The sequence below is a fragment of the Theobroma umbraticum genome, unplaced genomic scaffold (assembly GCF_002168275.2).
Source record: "Theobroma umbraticum cultivar Fairchild unplaced genomic scaffold, ASM216827v3 scaffold_50.0, whole genome shotgun sequence".
Lineage (NCBI taxonomy): Eukaryota > Viridiplantae > Streptophyta > Magnoliopsida > Malvales > Malvaceae > Theobroma > Theobroma umbraticum.
Window position 1 is genome coordinate 5,763,444 of NW_018397261.1, and position 23,601 is coordinate 5,787,044.

Below are 23,601 nucleotides of genomic sequence, written 5' to 3' on the forward strand. Positions count from 1 at the left end.
TGAGGTTTTCAATTTCCTAATTGATTGTAAGCGAATAAAATAAAAAGAAGAAAGCTTTGAGGAGTACCTCAGTCATGGCTGCGACAATCTGAACCGTTAGGATGCTAATTATTCAAAATTTGGGTGCTAATTACTGATGATTTTCGGAATTGCTTTCAAACCCTAGATTCTTTCTCCCTTGTTTCAAAAGGGAATTGAATCCAGCGGGTTTGCTTCCTGTTTAACGGGGACTGGATCCAAAACCGACAACACAGATATCTCACTTCAACAGGGTTATTGGGTCGGCCCTTTTTGGTATTTTCCCTTTGCAATTACACAACAAAGATAGCCGCATTTTCTTCCCTTCGGCAATAAATAAATAAATAAGTTTGATGACAATATTTTTTGTATTAAGGCCACTTTCTACTGTAAGGTTATGTTATTAAGGTCATTTAAATAAATTAATATTGAATATAAAAAATTAGGATATCTCATGATATATCATAATATGATTTTAAAATCCATATATTGTAATTTTACTATAAATAAAGATTTGTTTATAGTGTTAATAGGAAAAGTTAAGAAAAAAAATATAAACTCTAATTACTTTTATACTTTTCCCGTATTACATTTTTTATAAAAGTCAAATTCCTATTTTTATCAAATAAAATTACGAAAATACTTTTAAATATTTTAATAATATTATTGAGTGAAATTAACAATATAACTTTATTTAAAAACATAACGTATCTACAAAATATTAATAAAAAAAACAAATTACATGACGCTATATAAAAAAAGTTTAAATCACTTAGAATTTATGAGAAGTTTATCTGATGAAAATGAGTTGGTTGTTCCCTGCTTCTCCTTTTTTTTTTTCCCTTTCAAATGTTTATCTTTATATTTATATTCATTGAAGTAAATTTAATCGAATTTTAGTTTGTTATATTAAACTTAATTGAACATTAATTGAATAGCTTTATATATTCATCATAATCAACAAAATTTATCTCATAGATTGTTATGTTTGACACACTATGTTTGAAGTAATTGAAAAAGAGTTTGGAATTGGATATTTAAAAGAAAAGGGATTAACAAGTGGGAATGTAGTAATGCTCAGGATCTGTTAATTTAGTTCAGTAAAAGAGAGCAGGTAATGAACAATGAGAATGTTAATTGAAGATTGTACAGATTGCAGCTGCATAAATTTAAACACCCAAAGTGAAAAACAAGGTTTGTTCTGAAACATGAATGATCTTCCGATCAAGTGACAAAGGAAAGAAACTCTGTTGCTTTGACTGCCATGACACACCAGCTGTGAACCCACTCCTTTACTAGATTTCCCCGACCAACTGACCTAGCTAATCAAAACTCTCTTCACACCCTCCGGTTCTTGCTTCGACTGAAACCAAGTTCCTTTTCCTGGCCTCCCTCTGCTGAAAGATTTCAGAAGGAAAGGAGATAAACATAATGGTGTCAAAGTTGATGTTTTCCTCCGCATTCAAGTGAAAATAAAGCAAACCCGAACCCAAACTCACACCCAAGTACCCCATCTTCGTTTTCTTCCCCAAACCCAAAAACCCTAACGCTCCGAAATCCAGAATCTGAGAGTCAGTCGCCTTCCTTTCCTTTCTCAATGGATGAAACTTTCTTGCTAATGTTATCAAATCTCCTTCACCTGCACAACTCTCTTGACCCCACCACTTCCCTCCTTTCCCCTGCCTCCTCTTCGCCTCCTCCCACTTCCTCGCCTTCCCCTTCCTCTCCTTCCTCTCTGCTTTCCTCCTCTTCCCCTGCCCCTCTTCTCTTCTTCACCCTTGCCTCCCTCCTTTCCTTCCTCGCCACTTCTTCCTCCAAGAAAGGATCCAAGAATTCTTCACCTTCGTCAGAGAATAGAGAACCCAATTCCTCTCCTTCTCCTTCTCCTTCGTCTTCCTCCCACTTCTCCATCTCAGCTTTTCGTGCTCTCTCTACCGACCACATCTGGTCCATGGACGCCCAAAGCCGTGACGCCCTATGGCGGTCCTTGTACGGACTCTCCTACCCCGTTTTTACCACCGTGGTTGAGAAGCTCAAACCTTTTATAACCGCCTCAAATCTTTCCCTTCCCTCTGATTACGCCGTAGCCATGGTTCTTTCTCGTCTCTCCCATGGCTACTCTGCTAAAACCATCGCTTCACGCTCTTCTCTGGACCCTTACCTCGTTTCAAAAATCACGAACATGGTGACTCGTCTCTTGGCCACAAAGCTCTACCCGGAGTTCATTAAGATCCCAGTTTCTCGCAGAAGGTTGATCGAAACTACTCAGGGTTTCGAGGAACTTACTTCACTGCCCAACATTTGTGGAGCCATTGATGGGAGCCCGATAAAGGTCCGTGGCTTGAAACTCGACAGGAATTTGATGAATTCTTATAAATGCAAATACGGGTATGATTCAGTTTTGCTTCAGGTTGTTGCTGACGCTAGAAAAATTTTCTGGGATGTTTGTGTTAAAGCTCCTGGTGCGGCAGATGATGCTACGCATTTTAGGGATAGTTTGTTGTATAATAGGCTTACTTCAGGGGATATTGTCTGGGATAAGATGATCAATGTTAGGGGTCATCATGTTAGGCCTTATATTGTTGGAGATTGGTGTTATCCTTTATTGTCATTTTTGATGACACCCTTCTCTCCGGATGGGGCTGGGACACCGGCACAAAATTTGTTTGATGGGATGCTGATGAAAGGGAGGTCTGTGGTGGTGGACGCAATAGGGTTACTGAAAACAAGGTGGAGGATTCTTCAAGATTTGAATGTGGGACTCAATCATGCACCGCAAACGATTGTTGCTTGTTGTGTGTTGCATAATTTGTGTCAGATTGCGAGAGAGCCTGAGCCTGAGATTCGGAAGGATCCTGATGAAAATGGGGCTCCGGCAAGGGTGCTTGAGAGTGAGAAGCAGTTTTATTATTTTGGGGAAAGCTTGAGGCAGGCATTGGCGGATGATTTGCACCAAAGGCTTTCCTCCCGATAATATCTTCACTTTTGAGAAGAGGTTGATTTTTTTAACCTTGTTTATCTGTAAGAATATGTTTTTGAGTACTTCTAACATGGATGAGATAACATGTGTGATTTCACTCTCACTATGTTTCATCTTTTTCTCGTAAGCGATAGAAGTAGATTTTGTGAGAAGTAAAGTTGATAGTTGATATGTAGTGACTTTATCATTAACTGCTGTCGCAAACTAACCTGGCATTGCAAGTTGAAAATAAGAAAGTTATGAGTTTAAAACGGGCAATGCAAAACTTTTAGTTACATCTTATTAATTGATGGATGCTTTTCTCTTCTTTTGCTTGATTAGTTATTATTTGCTTTGATGTACTGTATAGTCATAGTTGTGAGTACTATGTTAAGTTGACCCTGTAGCATTTGATAGAAAGAATCTTGTTTCTTTTTCTGGAGTTCTAGTTTATGGATATATTAAGAGCAGTCTTGTATTGTGTTCCCATCTGCATAAGCTTTTATTCTCTGGCATCTTTCCCTGTCTGCCCTGTGCTGCCATTGCATTTGCCTCTTGCTCTCTCTTGTTTTTTAGTATGCAATGGTCATTTTTGGCATGAATCTTCACGATATATGATGTTCTTTTCCTCCTCCTTTGTTGGACCTTGTACTGAGTGGTACAAAGTGCAATAGGCACATATTCTTTTCTTAGGTTCTGTAAGAGGGATTTTCTAAGCTTTTTCTTGCCCATGCCCTAGTCATCTTTAGTGTTCATCATATTCATTATAAATAAACGGCACCATGCCTTCCTGCTCCTATCCTATATCTTCATTTTTCTCACATCTTTCTTGAAGGTCTAAGGTCTCTAGTAGGTTGATTAGTGAAGACATGCGCTCCTAGAGTACCAGCTGATAGCCTTAAGGTGAAGCTGGAGTAGCAACTGCCTAGTTATGGTCCTGTAGGTTTCATAGATCCTGGTTTACATGACCTAATGTAAATATGCTTGAATGATTCATCTGGATAAAGCCAAGAGGTACTAGAAGATGTGTGTAAGTATACGGGAAAGCAACGTAGCTCGATTTGACATACATAAGTGGTGTAGATGAAGAGATCCTAAACATGTTGGAGGTAAAATTGTGGTAGGCGTTCTTTTCTGTCTTGTTGTAAGGAGATGTATTTTTGAATAAAGTCCTTGAGGAATATTTTTGGAATCCTGGACAAGTCAATGAAATACTCGTTTTGATTCAGGTTGGGCTAGAAGTAAAATCCACCCCATGCTTGTCCTCTCCCTTTTTCGAATCTTTGTGCCTGAATGTCGAAGACACTTTTCATGTAAATGCTTACATTATTCTTAGCGCAGTGACTCTTTGGAAATTTCTATTCAAGATGTACACAGTTATTTACAATGACTAATTACTACATGTTCAGCACCAGAAGATAAAAAGGATGCAAAACAAACATCTCCTTTGCTTTATTACAGTTTCTTTACAAAGAAATCTTGTTCATTCATGTAAGGTGATATTCATTTTGGTAAAACTGAAATATGAAGAAACTTGAATGAAGAATTCAAGTTAAAGAAAGAAAAGGCAAAATATAAAAGCTTCAATAAATCTAGCCAACGATAAATGAATGTGTAAGCACTTAACAAATTACAAGTGCCACGGGATTAGTGCAGACTGCAGACAAAAAGTTTAAACGTTCAGCACCAATATACTGGATTCCATGGGAAGAGTGTCCTTCGTGCCTTGTTGAAGAACCGTAAATATTTTTCCATTTAAAGAATAGATTTGCCAGAAAATCAGCAGTTCCTTTAAGAAACCCCTGGCTTCATCTCATGGTTTAGGAACCCTTCTGAAAGGATGAGGCGATTAGTTATCATTAACCAAAGTCTCCCATTTGTTGTACGTATCTTCTTTGTCAACTTAATAATAACCTTGGTCAAATTGACGTAACAACAGAATCAATCTTCCCAAAGGGGCTTCAAGAATAGCTTGTAGAGTTGTTGTGGACGTCCATACATAGTGTGCCACTAATGGACATAGAGCAGAAAGTAATTTAAACAAAATGCAGTAGAATTGCCATAATTTTTGTTGTTATAAACAGCTTAAGCATGTACAGTACAGTAGAACTTAAATACCTCTTGAGTTGCTAGCAGTAACAGATATGTAAAGTCCCACATGATAAGCCTCCTTCATATTTGAAGATTGCTGAAACCAGGAAAGCTATGCCATTCAGCCTGCTTCCTACATAATGCCCTCTGTGTAATATGAATAACGTGCATGGTCATTACCATTTATCAAGGGCACATCGATTTATACTTCATTCTGCCCATCCTTCCCCAGCATATGCAGTTCAGCCACTGTTTGGAAGAAGGCCATCCTTGGCCATTTCAGTAAGGACATTGAAAGCTGCATCCATGTTCCCTTCTTTGTGGTTTATCTCAACAAGTACTTTAGCAAGCTCAGCATCAATAAGCTTACAGCTTCTAATTGTGTTTGCTATGACTTGACTTATCTCGTCAGTCTTACCATCCATGAATAGCGCTTTAACCAGAGCAATAACAGTCACAGTATGAGGAACAAAACCTGAATTCACCATTTCTTTATACAGATTGTATGCCTTCTGAATGTTTCCACCTCTACAATGACCATGTATAATAACATTATATACAGCTTCATCAGGCTTATAGTTTCTCTGAAGCATCGACTCAAAAACTCGATCAGCTTCATTCATCAAACCATTCATACAAAATCCCTTCATAAGAGCTAAAACACTTTTAAATTCAATATTACTACAGTTCTCTATCAGCGTATCATACATGACATCACTTGGGACAGACTCATCATAAAACAACTTGAGCAAAAGCTTTTTTGCTTCCCTTGTCCTAGCTTGTTTATTGAGACCATTGATGAGCACGCTATAGGTAACAACATCAGGAAGTAAGCCCTTCCGAACCATTTCATCATGCAAAAGAAAAGCCTTCTGTATATCCCCTTCTTTGCAATAAGAATTAATTAAGGTAGTATATGTAAATTCATCAGGAGTGACACCAGCATTCAGCATCTCCTGGAAAAGATCACAAGCTTCAGTAAGTCTACTCTGCTGACACAGACCTTGAGTCAATGATGAATATGTAATTGCATCTGGTGAAAATCCTTTCTCAACCATCTCCTGCTTCATTCGGAATGCCCTCTCCAAATCCTGGGTTTTACAAAATCCAGAAATAATTGTACTATAACTTACTAAATCTGGAGCCAATCCTTTTCCCACCATATCCTGTATCAATTTTAAACCCTCTTCTATGCTTCCAAGCATACAGTGTCCATTAATAAGAGTATTATAAGTAACTAGCGAAGGTGAAAATCCATTCCTACCCATTTCATCTAGTAACCGATAAGCTTCATTTAAATGTCCTTGCTGGGAGAACCCATCAATCAAAGTAGTATATGTTCTCTCATTTGGACGAAGTCCTCTAACATGCATCTGATCAAAAAACTCCATTGCTCTGTTCATATTCCCAGCCTTGCACATACTATGAATCAATGAAGTATAAGTAATGACATTTGGAGTCAAGCCATTCCTCACCATCTCTGCATGCAAAACCAGCGCTTGATGAAAATTGCCATCTTTACAATACCCATTTACAAGTGTATTATAAGTGATCTCATCCGGAGAGAAACCTTTCCAACTCATCTCCTGTAGTACCTCACTTGTTTCCTTCATCCTACCTTCTCTACACAACCCATTGATAATCACATTATAAGAAATCAAATTTGGCTCCAAACCCTTCAATCCCATTGCCCTCAACAACTTAAATGCATTATCAATCTTCTTCAACTTACAATGTGCATCAATTAAGGTATTATAAGTAACCACATTAGGCAAACAACCCTTTCTCTCCATTTCACTGAAAAACCTCATACCCATATATAAATTCCCCGCCGTGCAAAAACCCCTAATCAAAATGTTATAAGTAAAAACATTTGGTGTTACCCCATTTCTAATCATCTCAGCAAAAACCTCCTCAGCAAATCTAACCGGCTTTTTACACCTAATCACCGCGTCTAAAATAGCATTATAAGATAAAACCCCAGGCATAAAACCATTAAATTTAGCTAAATTAACAATATTAAGAGCCTTAACAATCAATTTCAAATGGGCATAAGATTTTACCACCAAGTCAAAAACAGAGGAGCTTGAAGCAGACGAATGGTAGGTTTCCTTGAGGCATTGAAAGACGAAACTACCCTTTTCATCATCGGACGTATTAACGGCAACGTCCTCTGCTAGGGATTGTGCTGATTTGTAGAGCTTGAATTTGGTAAGGATGTGGAGAGTGAGGCATTTGCACTGAGGGGTGAAGAACGGGTGGGGTCGAGCCCATTTTAAGAATTTCAGGATTAGGGTTTGATCGTTTTGGGACTTGAGAAGCAAACAGAGAGCCGCTTCAGGAGTGAAATTGGAAGTGAGGGCATTTAAGCGGTAAGGGTGGCGCTTGAGGAAAGTTAGGGCTTTGTCTGCGAGGAGGGCATCGGCGGGAGATGAGAGGGAAGAGAGTGAACGGTGAATTTGGAGGTTTAATAAGAGCATTTCGGGGAAACTGTGAGAGGTAAGGTTCAACAGAGGTTCTACGGGAAGACCCAGTAGAGCCGTTAAAGTTGGAAGCCCTCGTTTGCAGGGTTGTTTCCACTTGGAACTTTCAAGTTTGTTCCTTTTAAGCTTATTCTTATTTTATATTTGTTGAGTTTCAGAATTTTTCTTTTTTAAATTGCCCACATTTTTTATTTATTTCTTTTCCAGCCGTAAACGGTTATCTAGTTACTTCTTTGTAGCATCGAGACTGCTTACCAATAGTGTTGCCATTGTTTAGTTCCTGTATTACCAAGTCATGGAGAAAATACCTGATCTTCCATTGGAAACAAAGCAAATCCTCCTTTAAAGCAAATATTTCCCTGGCTGGGATAAGCTAGAATTGGGAAAATAAAAAATCGAACATATATAAATAATCACAACGTGTAACAAGACAAATATGTTTGGCCCATTCGGGCAAGCTAAACTATATTTTTACATTGTGATGCCAATGATATCTTTGCTGCCTTTCAAATGATCCCATGACTTCAAACTTCTCAAAGAATTAGTATGAAGTTAAAGCCTCACACCATCTGGGCTGAAGCAGGATGCAGGGAGCATTCCTGTGGAGTCTCCCAACTTAGAAAGATCAATCCATTTTTACAGTATGCTGATGCCGCATCTCATTGAATCTTGAGCAAACATGACATGATAATACTTCCTAGAGTCACCAAAATTCCTTGAAGATATCATTGCGCCTTTGCAAGCGCTCGACCGGATGGACCACGTAACAATTTGACAAACCCAAGGAAACTTAACTTCCCATCAGTATGCCTTATCCAGTCATTAAGAACAGCATGAACTGGAATAGAGGGTCCAAGACCAAGTTCCTGAAAAATTAATTTTCACAAAAGATGGTATCAATTAGTAAGTCTAATTTGTTCCAAGGACTACTGAATTTCACAAACTTTTGTCACTTCAAGCACAGTGCCACTTCAGTTTGCATGCGATGATTCAATTTCTAATTTAGTATCATCACACAGATCATAAGCTATTCTTTAATATCTAAAAGAAATCTGAACTTACAGAAGCAAGTTCCTCAATTACAATAGCCCTGTTTCCATCCTTCTCAAAAAGCTCATATGCACAGCGGGCATGTTGTTCCCAGCGATCAAGTGCCTCAAGTTGATGGACACTTAATGCAGCTGCACAAAATTCTTCAAAATCCATTCTTCTGTATTGAAGTGTATTTAGCTGTGGTGCAATGGAAATTAAATGAAATGTACTTGGATAAGCTACTATTCTATAGCCAAATAGTCAAGGAATGGCTACATAAAGAAAGAATAACAACTAAGTTCACACCGAAAAAAGAAAATCAGGAATGTGAGACTCCTTCATTGCATCTGTTGCATTTTTCATCAGCGCCTGTTAGCAAGAAAATAAATTATCAGAACAAGTTCTTTATTTACTAACACTATGGCAAACCTTTATTTCTATTTCTCTTTTTCCGTTTTTCCATGGGGGTGGGGGGGGGGTGTTGGCGGTGGGAGTTGCAATATGGGAGGCAAGACTTAACCATCTTTATGTTCTCCAAGGTTATGCTACCATTTTTGGGCTCCAATAATGCAAATTGCTCTCTCAGGTAAAAGAGTTCATCCACAGTCAATGTCTTAGACAATGCCTGCAGGAATGATATAAGATTGCTATAGGTAATAGAATGTAAAACCTGATAAAATCCGTTAAGAACAATCCATGTATCAGATCTCCCCACTAATAATCATAAATGACATACTTATGGATCAAGAAACTAAGAAAAACCACTCACCGGAGTTGATTTTAAAGGCTTATTTCTTAGTAGCAAAAATAAAGTTTTAAAAGGTCTTTGATTCTCCAGGGCTTTGTGGAGCTCATCATTTAGGTAAAAGACATGCATAAGAGATCATTTATGGCTTCTTACATCATACTAACAGGTTCACTTACGTATCAAGTCATCAATGTGTCATGCTTTATTGAATTTGCATGACAAATTACTGAGAGAACGAAGTAATAATAAGCAAAGAAACAGAAAGTACATTTTTGCAAACAATGATTTGACCATAAGCGTAATGGTCATAAGACCAGCTGTTAGAACTGGTATATGTAGAGTACAAGAAGAGGATTTTTCTCATTAGCACACACCTTTAAAGCAGCCTTACGCAAAGTTGACGATCGCATATATGCCTTCATGAGCCTAAATATTAAAATATCAAGAGGGACCTTAACATCATTATGATTCTGGATCCAAGGATGACCTGTAAAAGGAAGACGAAGGTCAGCTACTCTAGCAGGATGATTTCAGCAACCTATCATCATTATGAGTAAAAATGATGCACGCACTCAGCGCCTTGGCTGCTGTCATTCGTTTCCTGGGGTCTTTATTCAAAAGGCGCTTCACAAAGTCCTTAGCTTCTGAAGACAAGGAAGGCCAAGGTGCTTCGTTAAAATTTGGATCAGCTTTTAGGACTGATCGGAAGATTCCAGACTCAGTCCTTGCCCAAAAAGGACGACTACCACATAAAAGAATATATGCTATCACGCCTATGCTCCAAACATCAGCTTCTGTACTGTAAGATCTATGTAGAACTTCGGGGGCGACATAGTATGCACTTCCCACAATGTCATTAAGTCTTTCATCTGGAAACACCATAAACATAAGAAATTTAGCAGAATCCCCAGGGCTGAGCGGGAGGAGGCTGAGTGAGCAGAATACAAACCTGGTCTGACAAAATCTGACAACCCAAAGTCTATGGCCTTCAGCAGAGAGTTCTCATCCTTTGATATATATAGAAAGTTCTGGTCCAGAAAAGTGCTAAATTAGATTGCAACAATTAAAAAACACATAAAAATTCTTAATTTATTTAGCCAAATCATGTCCAATATCTACCATAGAAATATGGTAACAGACTCAGGCATGATGATGTGGCATGAGAAATGTCCTAGAATTTTAAGCAGAGAGTAGACACAGCCTCGTCCAGTTCGAGAATTTCCCCTAAACCCCTCATCAGGGCAATTTTCAGCATAGGAAATCATCAAATATAACTCCCATTACATCCCTGTTATGCTCTGTGTTTAAAGAAAAAAATCCAGAATGTGTTTAATCTTGCACCCTTTGGAGATCACTACCTAGTCATGCATTTATGCTTTTACTATTGAGTAAGAAAAAAGAGAATTTGCTCCACCTCTGGTTTAAGATCTCGATGCACCACACCCTGAAGATGACAAAAAGCAACAACATTTAGTATCTGTACCATTACAGCCTTTGCATCGTCTTCTGAGTATTTTCCACCCCTACAAACATAATAAACCTTCAAGTTAGAGCAAACAAATTAAGTGGATAAGAGAGCTACAATAAACAATTCTCAAAATTTGAGCCATCCATTACTAGAATAATCACCTTGCAAGTATTCTATCCAAAAGCTCACCTCCTTCACACAACCTGCACTTTCAATTATGTTACTCAAAATTTTACCTCAGATCAGAGATCAACAGTAACTTATAATGAACCAGCAAGTAAGAAGACCAACTGCCAGAGTATTAAATATTTAAAAATATTTATAAGTACCAGAAAGCAAAAAATGAAGATTAATAGTTTGTAAATAATACCCAAAAGAAATAAATGCTAATGCTTCTTATTGACTTTTCCACATAAATCAATATTGCTGTGCAAAATTAAAATAGGATTATATGAATAGCAGTGCATGTTTCAAGCTTACTCCATTACTATGTAGACATTATCATGATCTTCAAATGCACCGTAGAATTTCACCAGATTGGTATGTCCTGTCAAGGCTCGCAATATTTTCACCTCCCTTCTCACATCCTCAACTGCAATAGCTGTTGTCATCTGACAAAAAAGAATAAACTGTCACGAGCAAAACACATAGAAGACGAACCAAGAGAATAAACAAAATTCAACATCATAATCTCACTTCCTCGAACCTTCATTACCTACACATAGAAAAAGAACCCAGAGAAAAAGCAAAATACAGCATAAGATCATAATCTCACTGCCTTGAACCTTCATTACCTAGAACTTACTTCTCCCGACAAACACAACTTTATTGAAGATAACTAGACATAGAGCTTTTTTCTTCACAATTTATTTGATATTTTCAGATGAAGAAGCAAGAAAATGATAGATAGAAGTGACCTCTGTCTTCAACTTCGCATTGTCAATATAATTTTCATGGTTGACAGACAAATACTGACAAATGCTAACCACTCACATTGTCATTATAATTTTCATAACAGATGTCCGTCTTTATTTCCCAGAATAAGTGGATACTTTTGCCTAGAAAAAATACAAGTGCTTTTCTATGAAAAGAAAAATTTTACAGAACTGACAATCAACTGAAATACTTTCCCTCTTTGAAACTAAGTCACATGGGAGCAACAGGAAAAAAAAGGTTAATTTGAAGAAACTTTCATCAGTTCTATTCTATTGCATGTTGTAAAAGGAAATTCATCCCTATCCCTTCCTCCAATACTTTCTTTTCCCGTTCAGTCACAAGGTGCATCAAAGATCAAAGATTAACATATGAGAGGAGGAATGAAGGCAATACAGCGACTTATTAGCTATTACAAAATCTTAAGCCATCTTGCAAGGAGGGGTAAATTCAATCAACTTGTCCTTGTCATAAGATATTGATCTGCAGCTAAGATTTTGTCAGCCCTCAGTTGAGAACACTCTTATCACGAATCATCTAATATTTGGTCAGTCAAAGCATAAGAACAAAATGATTCAATGTTTCTCTCCACCATGTAAAGGTTCAAAGCACCTCTTTAAGGTCAATTGACCAAATAAAAATTAGGGCCCAACTACATACCAAATCCAGATAATGCTGTGCAATCAAACTACAACCATTTGTTTTTTCGGCTAGGCTGTATGTATAAGCATAACAGAATATAAGGCATTAGTTGACTGGTTATGCACGACCCAGACTAAATTACAGGCCCAAAGTTAAGACCCCATTTAAGACCATAACGCTTTTAATAATTCAGTCTATTCATAACCATTGGATAGCGGTGCTTCAGTAGCAACTGTCAATTCTGAGGTGCAGAGAAAGTGACATGTCAATAAGTTTACGGGAGAATTTCAACATTTTTTTATCATACAATATTCACTTCCACCAGCGTCCAGCCATACAACTTAGTGATGCAAAGGTGCACTTTTTTGGGCCAAGCTGTGATTTAGAACTAAAATATCCAAGTAAGATGCGGTAAGCTTAACACATCAATTAATCCAGGGGGTCAGGTGGACCTAAATAATAAATTATCGATCATAACCAGTGACCCCAGAGAAATCAATAGACAAACAAGTTGGTCACTTTATGCGGTATTACAGTCAAAATCAGACGTAAAGTACTGAATTTAACCCCGCATTTTCTCCATCTAGAAGGAGTAAGTTCTCCCACGATTTCTTCTTCCGTCAAGATTCTATTCACTTCAGACCAAATTCAGACTAAAGTCTTCAACCCACGCACCTTGAAATTAACATTTAAAAGAAAATGGAAACAAAAAATACAAGACTAAAATGTAAATATAAAAACAAAAAACCTCTCTTCGGAAAAGAAATAAAAGATCATCATAAACAGGTCGAAAACTAATGTCAGCCAAAACGGAAATCTAATACTTATGAGAAAGTAAAGCACATGGCCCTTAAATTCAATCTTAAAAAAGGAAAAAAAAAAACCATTTTGTAAGCATACAAAATCAACATTTACAAATACAGATTTGATATGCATTGTAAAAATGTATAAACTTTAAAAAGAGAAAAGCATAAAAGGACCAACCTTGGACTTGGGGATGACTTTAACAGCAACCTGCTGGCCTTTGAACTCACCTTTCTTGAACTTAGCAGAACAAGTGTACCCAAAATGCCCTCTGCCAACTTCCTCTCCTACTTCCAACCTACTCCTCAACTCCTTTGAAAACCCAAATCTTTTATCCAACTCAACTCCTTCCTCCTCATCCTCCTCATCCTCCGCAATTTTTGCCTCATTTTCCGCTTTCTTGATAGTCTTCCGCCGCCTCAGCACCGCCCGGATGTGCTTGGCGGGAGAAGGAGGAGGAAAGGGTCTCCGGAAAAACCGGAGAGGAGTTGAAGGAGTCTTGGGTTTGTTGGGGTGGGCAGGGCTTGGGGTGTAGATGGGGAGGAAAGGGGTGGTTGGAGGGAGAGGAGGAGGAGGGGATTTGGGCGGTTGAGTAGGGGCAGGATAGTCATTCTGCTGGTTCTCTCTTGAGGCAAATGGGTTTGGTTTTGGAGGCTTTGAGGTGCAGGTTCCCATTGCAGAGGAAAATTCAAGAAATCAACAAGCAAATGCTGCTTGCATTTGAGAGATTTTTGAGGTTCAGCTTGTTGCAAGAGACACAGAGAGAGGGCGAGATGAGAGAAGGAAAAAAAATATAAAAACAAAGAGAAAAGTGAGATTTTGCTGTTGTTTGTTGTTGTAAGAAGAGGAGGGAGAAACAAAGAAGTGAAAGTGATTAACGTCAGCCGTACAAGCTTGCATCCACGTGTCATGCACAGGAGCTTTTGTTTTTTCCTTTGAATGTTCCTTGAGCAGTGTGTAAAGGAGTTTGTAAGTAGTTTGCCAGTGGCAATGCCCATACTTCATTGCCCTTCAAAACTGTATAATAAACCCTCGAAACAAGCTTTTGCTCTGTTAAATACTACTAACCCATTTCGGAATCAATGCAACAGCTCCAATTTAGCTTGTCTTTTGTTGTTGTGATCCCTATATGATCCATTGCTGGGAGCTTAATCTTATTTTTCTTTGCTTCTTCTCTTCTTTTTAGCCTATCCATTCATTTATAAATTTTTATGAAACATAAAGTATATTATTTATCGATCGAGATAATATGTAATATTCTTTTAATCATAACAATTGTCATCAAAACTAATACTATAATTCGATTGGTTTACATGTTAAAAAAAATATTACAACAGTAGTTATTTAAGTGTTTAAAATAATGTTCTTACTTTTTGAAAATTGAAACCACTTCTCATAGCTTGTTATTTAAAATTGCCTTAATCCGTAAAAGCGCAATCATATGCTTAATTATTGAACTTGCTCACTTTACTAAGTTTTACCCATTTTGTTAAATGACCAAACTTCACATTTACATAACTTAGTTGAGAAGTTTAAGGATTTTTTTTTCTTTTTTTACATTGATCAAATCTTTGGTGTGCAACAGCTCATAATCATGGACAAAGTGAGGTAAAAGGGATTCATCTTCATTTACTACTTTGGGGCTTTGCAGCCTTAGTGCCTTAGATTTTAAGGGTTTAGCAGCTTAGCCTAAGTTCATCCATTGGGGCCACTAGACTTCTGATTCAAAGACCTCTGGAGCTCACTGTAAAAAATTGTACCATGTTAGTTGCCTAGAAAGAAAACATGCATTGTAATTTTCTCCTTTTTGGCATCTATTTTTTTTTTCTCACACCTTTTCTTGTAAAATTCCTCTCCCCCACTCTATGTGAGATCATGGGTGCCTGCCATTTGACGGAACACGAAAGCTTACTTTACTCAATCTAATCAAAGGTTAACGAAAGCAGCATAGCAAATTTAAATTTTGATTTGTGGGGTTAATTATTCCATGCTATTTTCCCACCCTAAACTAGTAAAAACAATGTCTTTGTTTCTTCCCTTCTCCCAACTAGAAGCTAAAATATTCTTTTAAATGATTTATATATACATATCTTAAAGAGTTCCAAAACAGTCCGAGACAGATACAAACCTTGCAGTACTTGCACATGCAGCCAGCAAAGTAAATTGACATGCACGTACAAAGAAATTTAAGTCAGTAAGGAAACTCTGAGCTCTGATTCTTAATTAGTTGAGGCTTATCCAGGTCACCAGTTTCTTAAGTATACCTTGGGTTATAGTTGAAGCTTTGACTGAAAATCTCTCAACAATGCATGTTCCTGTGTGTGGAATAGGATGGACATCATCATTAAAATATATGCAGAAATCATGGGTTTCATGGATTAATAATGTAGAGATCAAAGATTCGTATAAATGTAACGAATCATGATCTGATTAACCTCAGGGGATTAAGAGCACTAAAATATACCATTGAGGCTTAAAAAAAGCAAAGCACCATAAATAAAGTCACATGGAGTCCATGCCCTATGTTGTTTTTGATCAAAGGGTATTTGCCGTTGTACCAGCCATATATAATATATATTAAATGAGACTTATGGCTTACCTCCTTTTCTTTTTTTTTTCAAAGGGTATTTCTCACTTTTGAGGTAATTCCTCGTCTTGTGATGCCTTCTGACAAAGGTCTAATGATAATTGAAGGTAAAATAAGATTTAGTAAGCGACATATTAGGCCTTTAATTATTGTATAAAGAGTTCTTAATTATTGTAACCGCTTATATATATATATATATATATATATATATATATATCAACACTTCTCCTTTTGAAAGATAAAACAGATATTAATGCAAATGAAAGAAAACATTGAAACTAGACCTATGGTTAGAACTTTAGATTAAATTTGGTATTATCCAAATTGATATGATAGTCAAAGAACTACGTTTCTTTGATATTAATGCATTTGATTCTATATCGATTGGAAAGCTTTCAGTCAAATAATAACTTCGAGTAACACGTTGTAGAAAAATATTCCAACTGTTAGCTATTATAATATTTTATATGAAATTAATTTAATTAATTTCAAACATTGATAATAGAATCTATTAAAAGATGATGGTGTAATATGTCCCTAAAAAGAGATTTTGATACGTAAATACTATAGAAATTAAACCTCATCTAAATAATTCTTCAAAAAAAAAAAAGACCTTGGTTCTTGGCCAAAGAAAAAATCCATTAACTACTTGTAAGTATTATTTTTTTTTTTGTAGCATGTCATGAATATTGCAATTGAACTTCAATCATTAATCTACCAACCAACCAACCATGATCATTTTAGCAATAATTTATCTTGAAAACTCTCTGTTACATATACAATATTATAAAAAATTTGACTTTTTTCACAAACTTTTTTATTAAAAAAAGTGAAAAATATGTTGGAATTGAATTTTTTTTGCAATGAAAATTTCATTGATGATGCTATAGTTGTTGAAAAAAAATTGAAAAATTTATCGATAAAATTTTAACTATTTGATGGAAAATTTTGTTGAAAAAAAAAATTAAAATATCGAAAAAAAATTAATCCATCGATAATTATAATATTAAATTTGTCAAAAAATACTAAATTACCTAAGAAAGGAAAGCAATTTTGGCAGATGATGTTAATCGTGGAAAGGAGTCTCGCACAGTTAAATTGCAACCAAAGTCATGAAAAAAGGTGAAAGCTTTTCCAATATCTAAGAGCAAAGAGAGGATTCGTCGACCATCCCCACATTTGTTTATGGTTTTTCTCTTTATTGTTCCTTAAAGAGTCCTCAACGTTATTCACTCAAAAGGAAGAAGAAAAAAAAAAAAAACCCTTTTTGAAATTTCTCACCCCTTGTCTGAGTCTCACCGCCATGATTGTGTATGAAGAAAAACAAGTGGGATCCCCACTAAATGGTTAAAGAATGCCATTGTTGTTTCTCATCAAGATGTTTTTGACATGTAGGGACGCCATATTGACCATTCAACTGAAGCTATCAATCTGTATATATTCACTTAATCAATGGCATTTCCTGTTACTGTGTGGTTTGGTCCCATCTACATGCACTACCTTTACTCTCTCAATTCTCAGTATTTTATTTTGCATTTCTTTTTCCTTTTTATTTAGTTAGTATGAGGGTGAATTTTTGCATTTCTTTTAGTCATTAATGCATAATTTTTGTTACTTATTCTGGGTACAATATTTTGTTATTCCTTATTAGAAAGGACCTTTTGTTATGTATATGTTATAACTTGTTTCTCATAGTTATAGCTTTTTGATACTCCCTAGTTACAATTTTTTGTTATTTCTTGTTAGATTTTTTATTACGTGTAACACCTATTTGTTATTCCTTATTACAATTTTTTTTGTCACGTGTTACAATTATTTGTTAATCTTTGTTATAACTTTTCGTTATTTTACGTTATAACTTTCTGTTAGTGTTAAATTAATTAAATGTTTAGTATTTTAACTATAATGAAATTGTTAATTTGATATCAGAAAAAAAAAATTAAATTAGGTACTTGATCTTTGTTTCCGTTAAGCTAATTGTATTTTTGACTGATTCTTTTAATCAAATGAGTGATATGTCCAAAAACATTTGATCATAATATATCATAAGTTAAAAAAATCCAAAAAACAAAAAAAAAAGAAAACTATAAAAAATAAAAGAAATAAAAAAGAAAGATAGGAAGGAAATGGAAAGAAAGGGAAGAGAGAGAAAAACTTATTCACATTTGATGTGAGATGTGATATCACAATCTCACCCAACTTAAATTCTTGATGTACTCGTTAAGATCATACATCATAATCATCGCAACTAAGACTGTGATTTACTTGGCTCGAGGCTGCTAATAGGGACTAACCAATAACCGATTATCATTCATGTCTAATGTGAGATGTGGTATCATAATCTTACCAACTTAAATCGTTGATGTCGTCATCATTAAAGTTTGCTTCACTAGACCAAGATTTCACCACTCCAATATAAGTGCTTAATACCAATTATAACGACTCAAGTATAAACACTACTAACTTAATAACTTTCAAACCCACGTAATTTAAAAGATTTAAACTTGTGTTGTTATTAGTAATTGACTTAAATTTTTATATAAGTTTTAACAATCTCATCTACATCTACTTGGGATGTGGTATATCACATCCTTTCTTTGTTCTTTTTTTTTTTCATTTTTCCCTTTCTCTTTTTTTCAATTTTTTAATTTTTTTTATTTTTTTATTTAAAAAATTAAAAAATTGTAGATATTTTAAAACAAATAACGTAACTTTTTGTAAACATATGATATGATATCTAATCCTACATTATACGTTAATGTGATTGTTAATACTTATATAAGAGTTTAAGTTAATCACTATTAATAATATAAGTTTCAGTTTTTAAAGTCCACAAGATTTAAGTTCAACAAATCATTGAGCTAGTGGTGCTTAGACTCATATTGTTACATTAATGGACAAGACCATAGGGATGAATTGACAATTTTGATATCATAGTGTAGATACTTTTCAAGTTATTTAGGATTGATCTTTCAAATTGTTAACTTTTAAGTTAATTTAAGTTTAGATCAATTCAGATTTGAATCATTTCATATTTAGATTGAGTTGATTTTAGAGAGATAAAACGGATTAATCTTTCGAATCATTAGCATTTAGGTTAATTTAAGTTTAGATCAATTCAGATTTGAATCATTTCATATTTAGATTCATTTGCATTTAGATCAATTTGGATTCAAATTGATTCGAATAGGGATCAATGCAGAAATATGTTTGGATGAGTTTAAATTATTGATTTTTTCATCAATTCAGGTTGAGCCAATTTTAGACAAATAAAATAGATTTGTAAAATTCAAATCAGTTTTTGGCAACCCTATTTGGTAATTTCAATACTCTACGTATCTATGAACCTTGCTTGCCTAACTTTTAGTTAACTAGTTATAAAAAATATTACTACTTATTAATTAAAGAATGCAAAAAAGATGCTTGACTTTTGGAGCATTCTGAAATACATTAATTGGGTTATGTGGTAAGAAAAGATGGCATTTAATACAATTACTATTAGGTTTTTTAGAAGAAGAAGAAGCAAAAATCTTTCAACTTAAATTTGATTATTTCTATAAAATAGTGCTAATCAAGGATTGTATTTTTTTTTAATCAATTCTGAGACTAAAAGTGATGAATTTAATTAATTATATCTGTTTTTTTTTTTTGGCGATATGAGCAAACAAGAAAAGTCATTGCCGAAACAAGTTGTTGTCATTTGCAACCTAATCTGAACTAGTAATTAATAACCTAACCTGAAGAAATTATGCTCTGTCTACTTTTAGGGTGCCCACACGTCTATATGTGATGGACATAAGTGTAATGCATAATGCATACGTAAATCATGCATCATAGTCTCCTCTTTTCTCTTGCTTTCTTTCTAATTTTCTCTTTGTTTGGCACCTGTACTGAATTATGCATCATAGACTCGGTACATCCCTACGGACTGATATCATCTTCTTGCATTCATTGCAGTTATCAGCCTCTCTTTTCAGATTGCATCGATTGCCCTTAATTAGTCTATATATTTTCCTTTTGCACGCGTTGATGTAAAATAACCCTATATGTCAGGCAGATGCAAAAACATGTCCATTTGGTTAATTCATGCCATGATCAGAAGATGGTATAACTCTAGTTGATTTGTTTTGTAATTTGGAACTGTGAAGTAGAATATTTTCAGAGTCTGGGAAGGAAAAACAAGGGATGAATACAATGTTAAAAGTAAATAGAGTTGGGGATGATTGGTAACACCTTAACGACTGATAAAGAAAAAACCAGAAGTGATACAATGATTTATCATCGGAATTGCTACCTTTATTGGGCCAGTGAACAGCTATTGAAAAGCTGAACTTGACAGCTCATTGACCGTGGTCCTTGGGCGGAGCCATATCCATTTGATGCTCAAAAGCCACATGAAATCTGAATTAGCTTTTGCAGCGGATGGGCGAAAGCTAACAACAGAGAGAACTACTACTAATCAGTATGTATATATACAAACGTACAACAAAACTTCCAAAATGGTCCCTAAACATTTTGGAACAATGAAAATAAAGAGATTCTGATAGATATAAACAGCCATCAGAATATAGACGTATTCATTTAATAGAAAAGAGGTGAGAATGACATTACAAGCAATGTCTATTTATGGGGAAAATATCACATAACAGTGTCGTTTGTATGCAGTTTGTGGCGAAATTTGTGCTTCATTGGGGTCAAAATGTCAATATTGCTTGTAAGTGATGGTATGGCATCCTCCGCCAATCCATCAGGAGTGTCGTTATTGATTTCTTGTCCGCAACCTATCCTTGGTTGTTAATTTGTTGTCCGATCCTATCCGAACCCATTGCATGTCTCCTGAGCTGGCATACAGTTCCTCTTTGATCGTAACTACAGTGATGGTTTGTACTTTAGAAGATGACCCTTTTGGTTCATTAGAAATTTAATGGGGGATAATTGAAGACAATTTTGTCTCCGATTCAACATTTACAAAGAACACTGGGACACGAGAGTAGAGATCATTTCAGCCTTTTATATTTCATCCATTGCAGGTAACATGGTTCCCTGATAAAAGCAACACCATTTTTCTTACAATAATAAAGAAAGAAGAAGATTATGAAAGTGAAAATTGCTAATTTCATTCGATTAATAAAAAGGGAAAAAGTAATATCCATAATCCATGAAGCCTAAAAGGCATGTGGTGTTGGATTTCTCATACCAGTTCTACACTGATTCCATGTCGAAGTTCAAGCTATACTAAATCCACCAGAGGTTTGCTTAAATAATACTACAATGTGTAATCCCTCCTCATATGAACAGAGTTCTGGATATGCCTTGATCAAATGAAAAATCCAAGAGTATTTGTATAGTTCTAATAACGAAAAATACTACACAATTATAAACTCAGATATTTACCTTTCATTTGACTCTTACACCTCCTGCCATATCAACAGTGAAATACAATGTACCGCATCATGGAACTAGGAAGTAGATCCATCAGACAACGGCATTGTGAAGATACAGAGCATGATTCAATAGCTACATCCAGTACATTGTTCCTCCCGCTCCAGAGAGGCATTAGCATAGAAACAAAGGTTTAAGAAGGGTTATTGAGTATTGTATAACACAGCCAGCACTCAATTTTGCATACCAAGTCCACAAGTACTGGACTGCTTCCAACATGAACGAGATTGCTCATCTGTAAGCGCCAGTTTTCCAATGGGTTCCTAGTCAATCTTCAATCAAGTAACAAGTTATGAATTCTAAACTCCCAGTTCATTCAAACAGGCAACTAATTCAATGCAGAAAGGAAAATGGAAAGATGGAAAATTGCCTTATCAAATGGCTACCCTACAATATAGGAAAGAAGGTGACATAGTTGTAACCATTAGATAAAAAACATTTCCTTCCACCAAAGTTGCCTCAATTCAGGAAGCTCTCAAGGGGTATTCTTTCAAAAGAAAAAAAATGGGTTAACTATCGAATACATTTATATCCCAAATTCATGATAGTAGGCAACAAGCTGCCTTCTAATCAGTTCACGGAATTATGCTACCCGAATAACCAAAATACCAAAAAAATTTTTTCTTTCTTTCCAATTATTGATTATGGACAAGGGTTTTCAATAATCTGTTTCTTTTTTTTTTTTTTTCAGTAGAAGCCGACATATAATTATGAAATAAAGAATGAAGCCAAATGAAAGAGATTTGAAAGGAAGAGAGTGAATAAAAGTAATTCGTACAGAAGCATGAGAGGTGAATAGAGGATGGGATTGTGAGGGCAGACAATACAGGCGTATTTTCCGGTAGAGAGCTTCTTATAACATGACCCATCAACCCCTCCGATAACAACTTGATCTATTCTTCTCATCCCCAGCCATCCCCTCCGAATACACTCATCTTCTTGTCCCTTCCACCCTTTCTCTTTTGTTTCCATGCCGCTCTTCATTCTGGGTATATCAGCAAGAGATGGACGATCCGCCCCATAGGCCTTAGACAAGTCCTTTGGGCCTAAGCTCAGATCCCTTAGCCCTTTTCGTTTCAAAGAAAATTAAATCATGAACTTAATGCAAGAGAAAAAATTCATACAGAATAAGACAAACACTGTCAAACTGAGTTAAAACACTTAGACAAACTTGAAATTTCTCTTATTGAACAAAAATTATTAAGTTGTAGACTATAGTTGGAATGTACAGACACCATTTTTAACTTAAAAACTCACCTTATATATATTACACAACACTAAAATTTCAAGAAAATCATCCCTAGCAAAACACATTTGTCTCAAGCAAAGCTTTATTGTTTATTTCCAAGCTCAATATAAAATAAAATTGACAAACAAAAATATCAATCCATATAATAATTCATATTCACGAAAGACCTTGTATAAGCGTCACTGCAATTTTTTCTACTGTCATCATCTCAATCGATCAACGGTGACCTAAATACTAAATTTTAGTTACTAATTTATTAATTTTTAAAAGATTGTTTTACAACAAACATAACGGTGTATGATGAGTAATTATAATAATTAAAATAAATAAAATAATTATATTACGTGAATAAAATTAATGAAAGTAATTTCAAATCAATAATAAGATTCATAAATTATTATTATTTTAAAATAATTTAAAAAGTTTAGTTTGATGGTTTAAATATAAAGATAATTAAAAGTTTTTCTTTGTACTTGAGAACAAACAAGTCTCATCTCATTATTATAATGTTTGGGATCGACACACCAAGCAGAAGAAGTGAGGTGGGGGCAAGGGTGAGTGACTGATGAGTGAGATTAATGGTGGTTCTTAGTGCAGCGGGTTCGGTGCGTCTCCGTGGGGCAGGTTTTAATTTCTGCATGTTGTGGAGTTGACGTTTGCTTGCAGGAGGAGGGCCGGTTGATGTTCCTTCGGCTTCAGAGGTGGGGAGAGTTGTGTTGAAAAGGGTTGTCTGAAGCTGATTCGTTCTGGTGGAAAGGACAGAAATTAAAGCCCATCTCTAAGTTGGTTGGACTTTGCGTTCATTGTATAGGTTGATCCTACTTTTGTGACCCTTTTGCTTTTGACCTTCTACTAATATAGACCTATCAAAATGGACTTGGCCCATTAGGTCAGTTTATTTTTTTTTTAAATATGAGACGGGTCGGGTTTAAAAATTTAAATTTATATTAAAATTGGACCTAAACGAGTTAACCCGTTTAGGCCCGAGGGCTGACCAGGGTTGATACGGGCCAGCCCGACGGGTCCAAAAAAATTTAAATGTTAGTACGGGCCGGCCCATATTGACAGGTCTAGGGCTGGGGCAGGATCAGCCCATGGGTCAAAAAAATAATTTTAATTAATTTAATAATTTTATATATTTAATT

At 35.5% G+C, this 23,601-nt stretch overlaps 4 protein-coding genes and 1 long non-coding RNA gene across 9 annotated transcripts in view; 1 reads left to right on the top strand and 4 right to left on the bottom strand.

The window, feature by feature from the left end:
• LOC110417788 (C2H2 and C2HC zinc fingers superfamily protein) overlaps positions 1-324 on the bottom strand; it is a 3,834-nt gene extending 3,510 nt beyond the window's left edge. For all 4 annotated transcript variants that reach the window (XM_021430319.2, XM_021430317.2, XM_021430318.2 and 1 more), the window contains exon 1: positions 68-324. In XM_021430319.2, coding sequence (XP_021285994.1) covers positions 68-76 — 9 coding nt within the window. In that variant the 5' untranslated portion in view covers positions 77-324. The remainder of the gene's footprint in view (positions 1-67) is intronic.
• Positions 325-1,155: 831 nt separating this feature from the next.
• Positions 1,156-3,405, top strand: LOC110418191 (PIF / Ping-Pong family of plant transposase). Of its 2 annotated transcripts, XM_021430846.2 has the most exons (2): positions 1,156-2,350; positions 2,429-3,405. In XM_021430846.2, the coding sequence occupies exons 1-2, from the start codon at positions 1,616-1,618 to the stop codon at positions 2,990-2,992; spliced, it is 1,299 nt and encodes a 432-aa protein (XP_021286521.1). In that variant the 5' UTR covers positions 1,156-1,615; the 3' UTR covers positions 2,993-3,405. The 2 variants fall into 2 exon arrangements, with proteins under 2 accessions (XP_021286521.1, XP_021286520.1); XM_021430845.2 differs by having other exon boundaries at positions 1,159-3,402.
• Positions 3,406-4,405: 1,000 nt separating this feature from the next.
• Positions 4,406-7,833, bottom strand: EMB2745 (Tetratricopeptide repeat (TPR)-like superfamily protein). Its single transcript, XM_021430842.1, has 2 exons — positions 5,096-7,833; positions 4,406-4,987 (listed from the first exon to the last, which is right to left on the bottom strand). Exon 1 carries the CDS (start codon positions 7,546-7,548, stop codon positions 5,311-5,313), a length of 2,238 nt encoding a protein of 745 aa, XP_021286517.1. The 5' UTR covers positions 7,549-7,833; the 3' UTR covers positions 4,406-4,987; positions 5,096-5,310.
• A 97-nt stretch (positions 7,834-7,930) lies between these two features.
• LOC110418190 (CDPK-related kinase 5-like) lies at positions 7,931-14,281 on the bottom strand. Its single transcript, XM_021430843.2, has 11 exons — positions 13,359-14,281; positions 11,280-11,410; positions 10,961-11,002; positions 10,746-10,854; positions 10,281-10,359; positions 9,904-10,200; positions 9,706-9,818; positions 9,104-9,208; positions 8,890-8,952; positions 8,614-8,781; positions 7,931-8,417 (listed from the first exon to the last, which is right to left on the bottom strand). The coding sequence occupies exons 1-11, from the start codon at positions 13,851-13,853 to the stop codon at positions 8,277-8,279; spliced, it is 1,743 nt and encodes a 580-aa protein (XP_021286518.1). The 5' UTR covers positions 13,854-14,281; the 3' UTR covers positions 7,931-8,276.
• A 5,934-nt stretch (positions 14,282-20,215) lies between these two features.
• On the bottom strand, positions 20,216-22,412 carry LOC110418311 (uncharacterized). Its single transcript, XR_002445386.2, has 2 exons — positions 21,160-22,412; positions 20,216-20,808 (listed from the first exon to the last, which is right to left on the bottom strand). It is a non-coding gene; the product is annotated as an uncharacterized LOC110418311 (long non-coding RNA).
• Positions 22,413-23,601: the final 1,189 nt, after the last annotated feature.

What these genes read in the sequence shown, in the direction of transcription:
- LOC110418191 (XM_021430845.2), top strand. Translation starts at nt 1,616, where the DNA reads ATGGATGAAACTTTCTTGCTAATGTTATCAAATCTCCTTCACCTGCAC.
- EMB2745 (XM_021430842.1), bottom strand. Translation starts at nt 7,548, where the DNA reads ATGCTCTTATTAAACCTCCAAATTCACCGTTCACTCTCTTCCCTCTCA.
- LOC110418190 (XM_021430843.2), bottom strand. Translation starts at nt 13,853, where the DNA reads ATGGGAACCTGCACCTCAAAGCCTCCAAAACCAAACCCATTTGCCTCA. An exon ending in AATGTCTACATAGTAATGGA is followed by an intron (nt 11,003 to 11,279) that starts GTAAGCTTGAAA and finishes TTGAAAGTGCAG; the next exon opens with GTTGTGTGAAGGAGGTGAGC. An exon ending in GACAGCAGCCAAGGCGCTGA is followed by an intron (nt 9,819 to 9,903) that starts GTGCGTGCATCA and finishes TTCCTTTTACAG; the next exon opens with GTCATCCTTGGATCCAGAAT.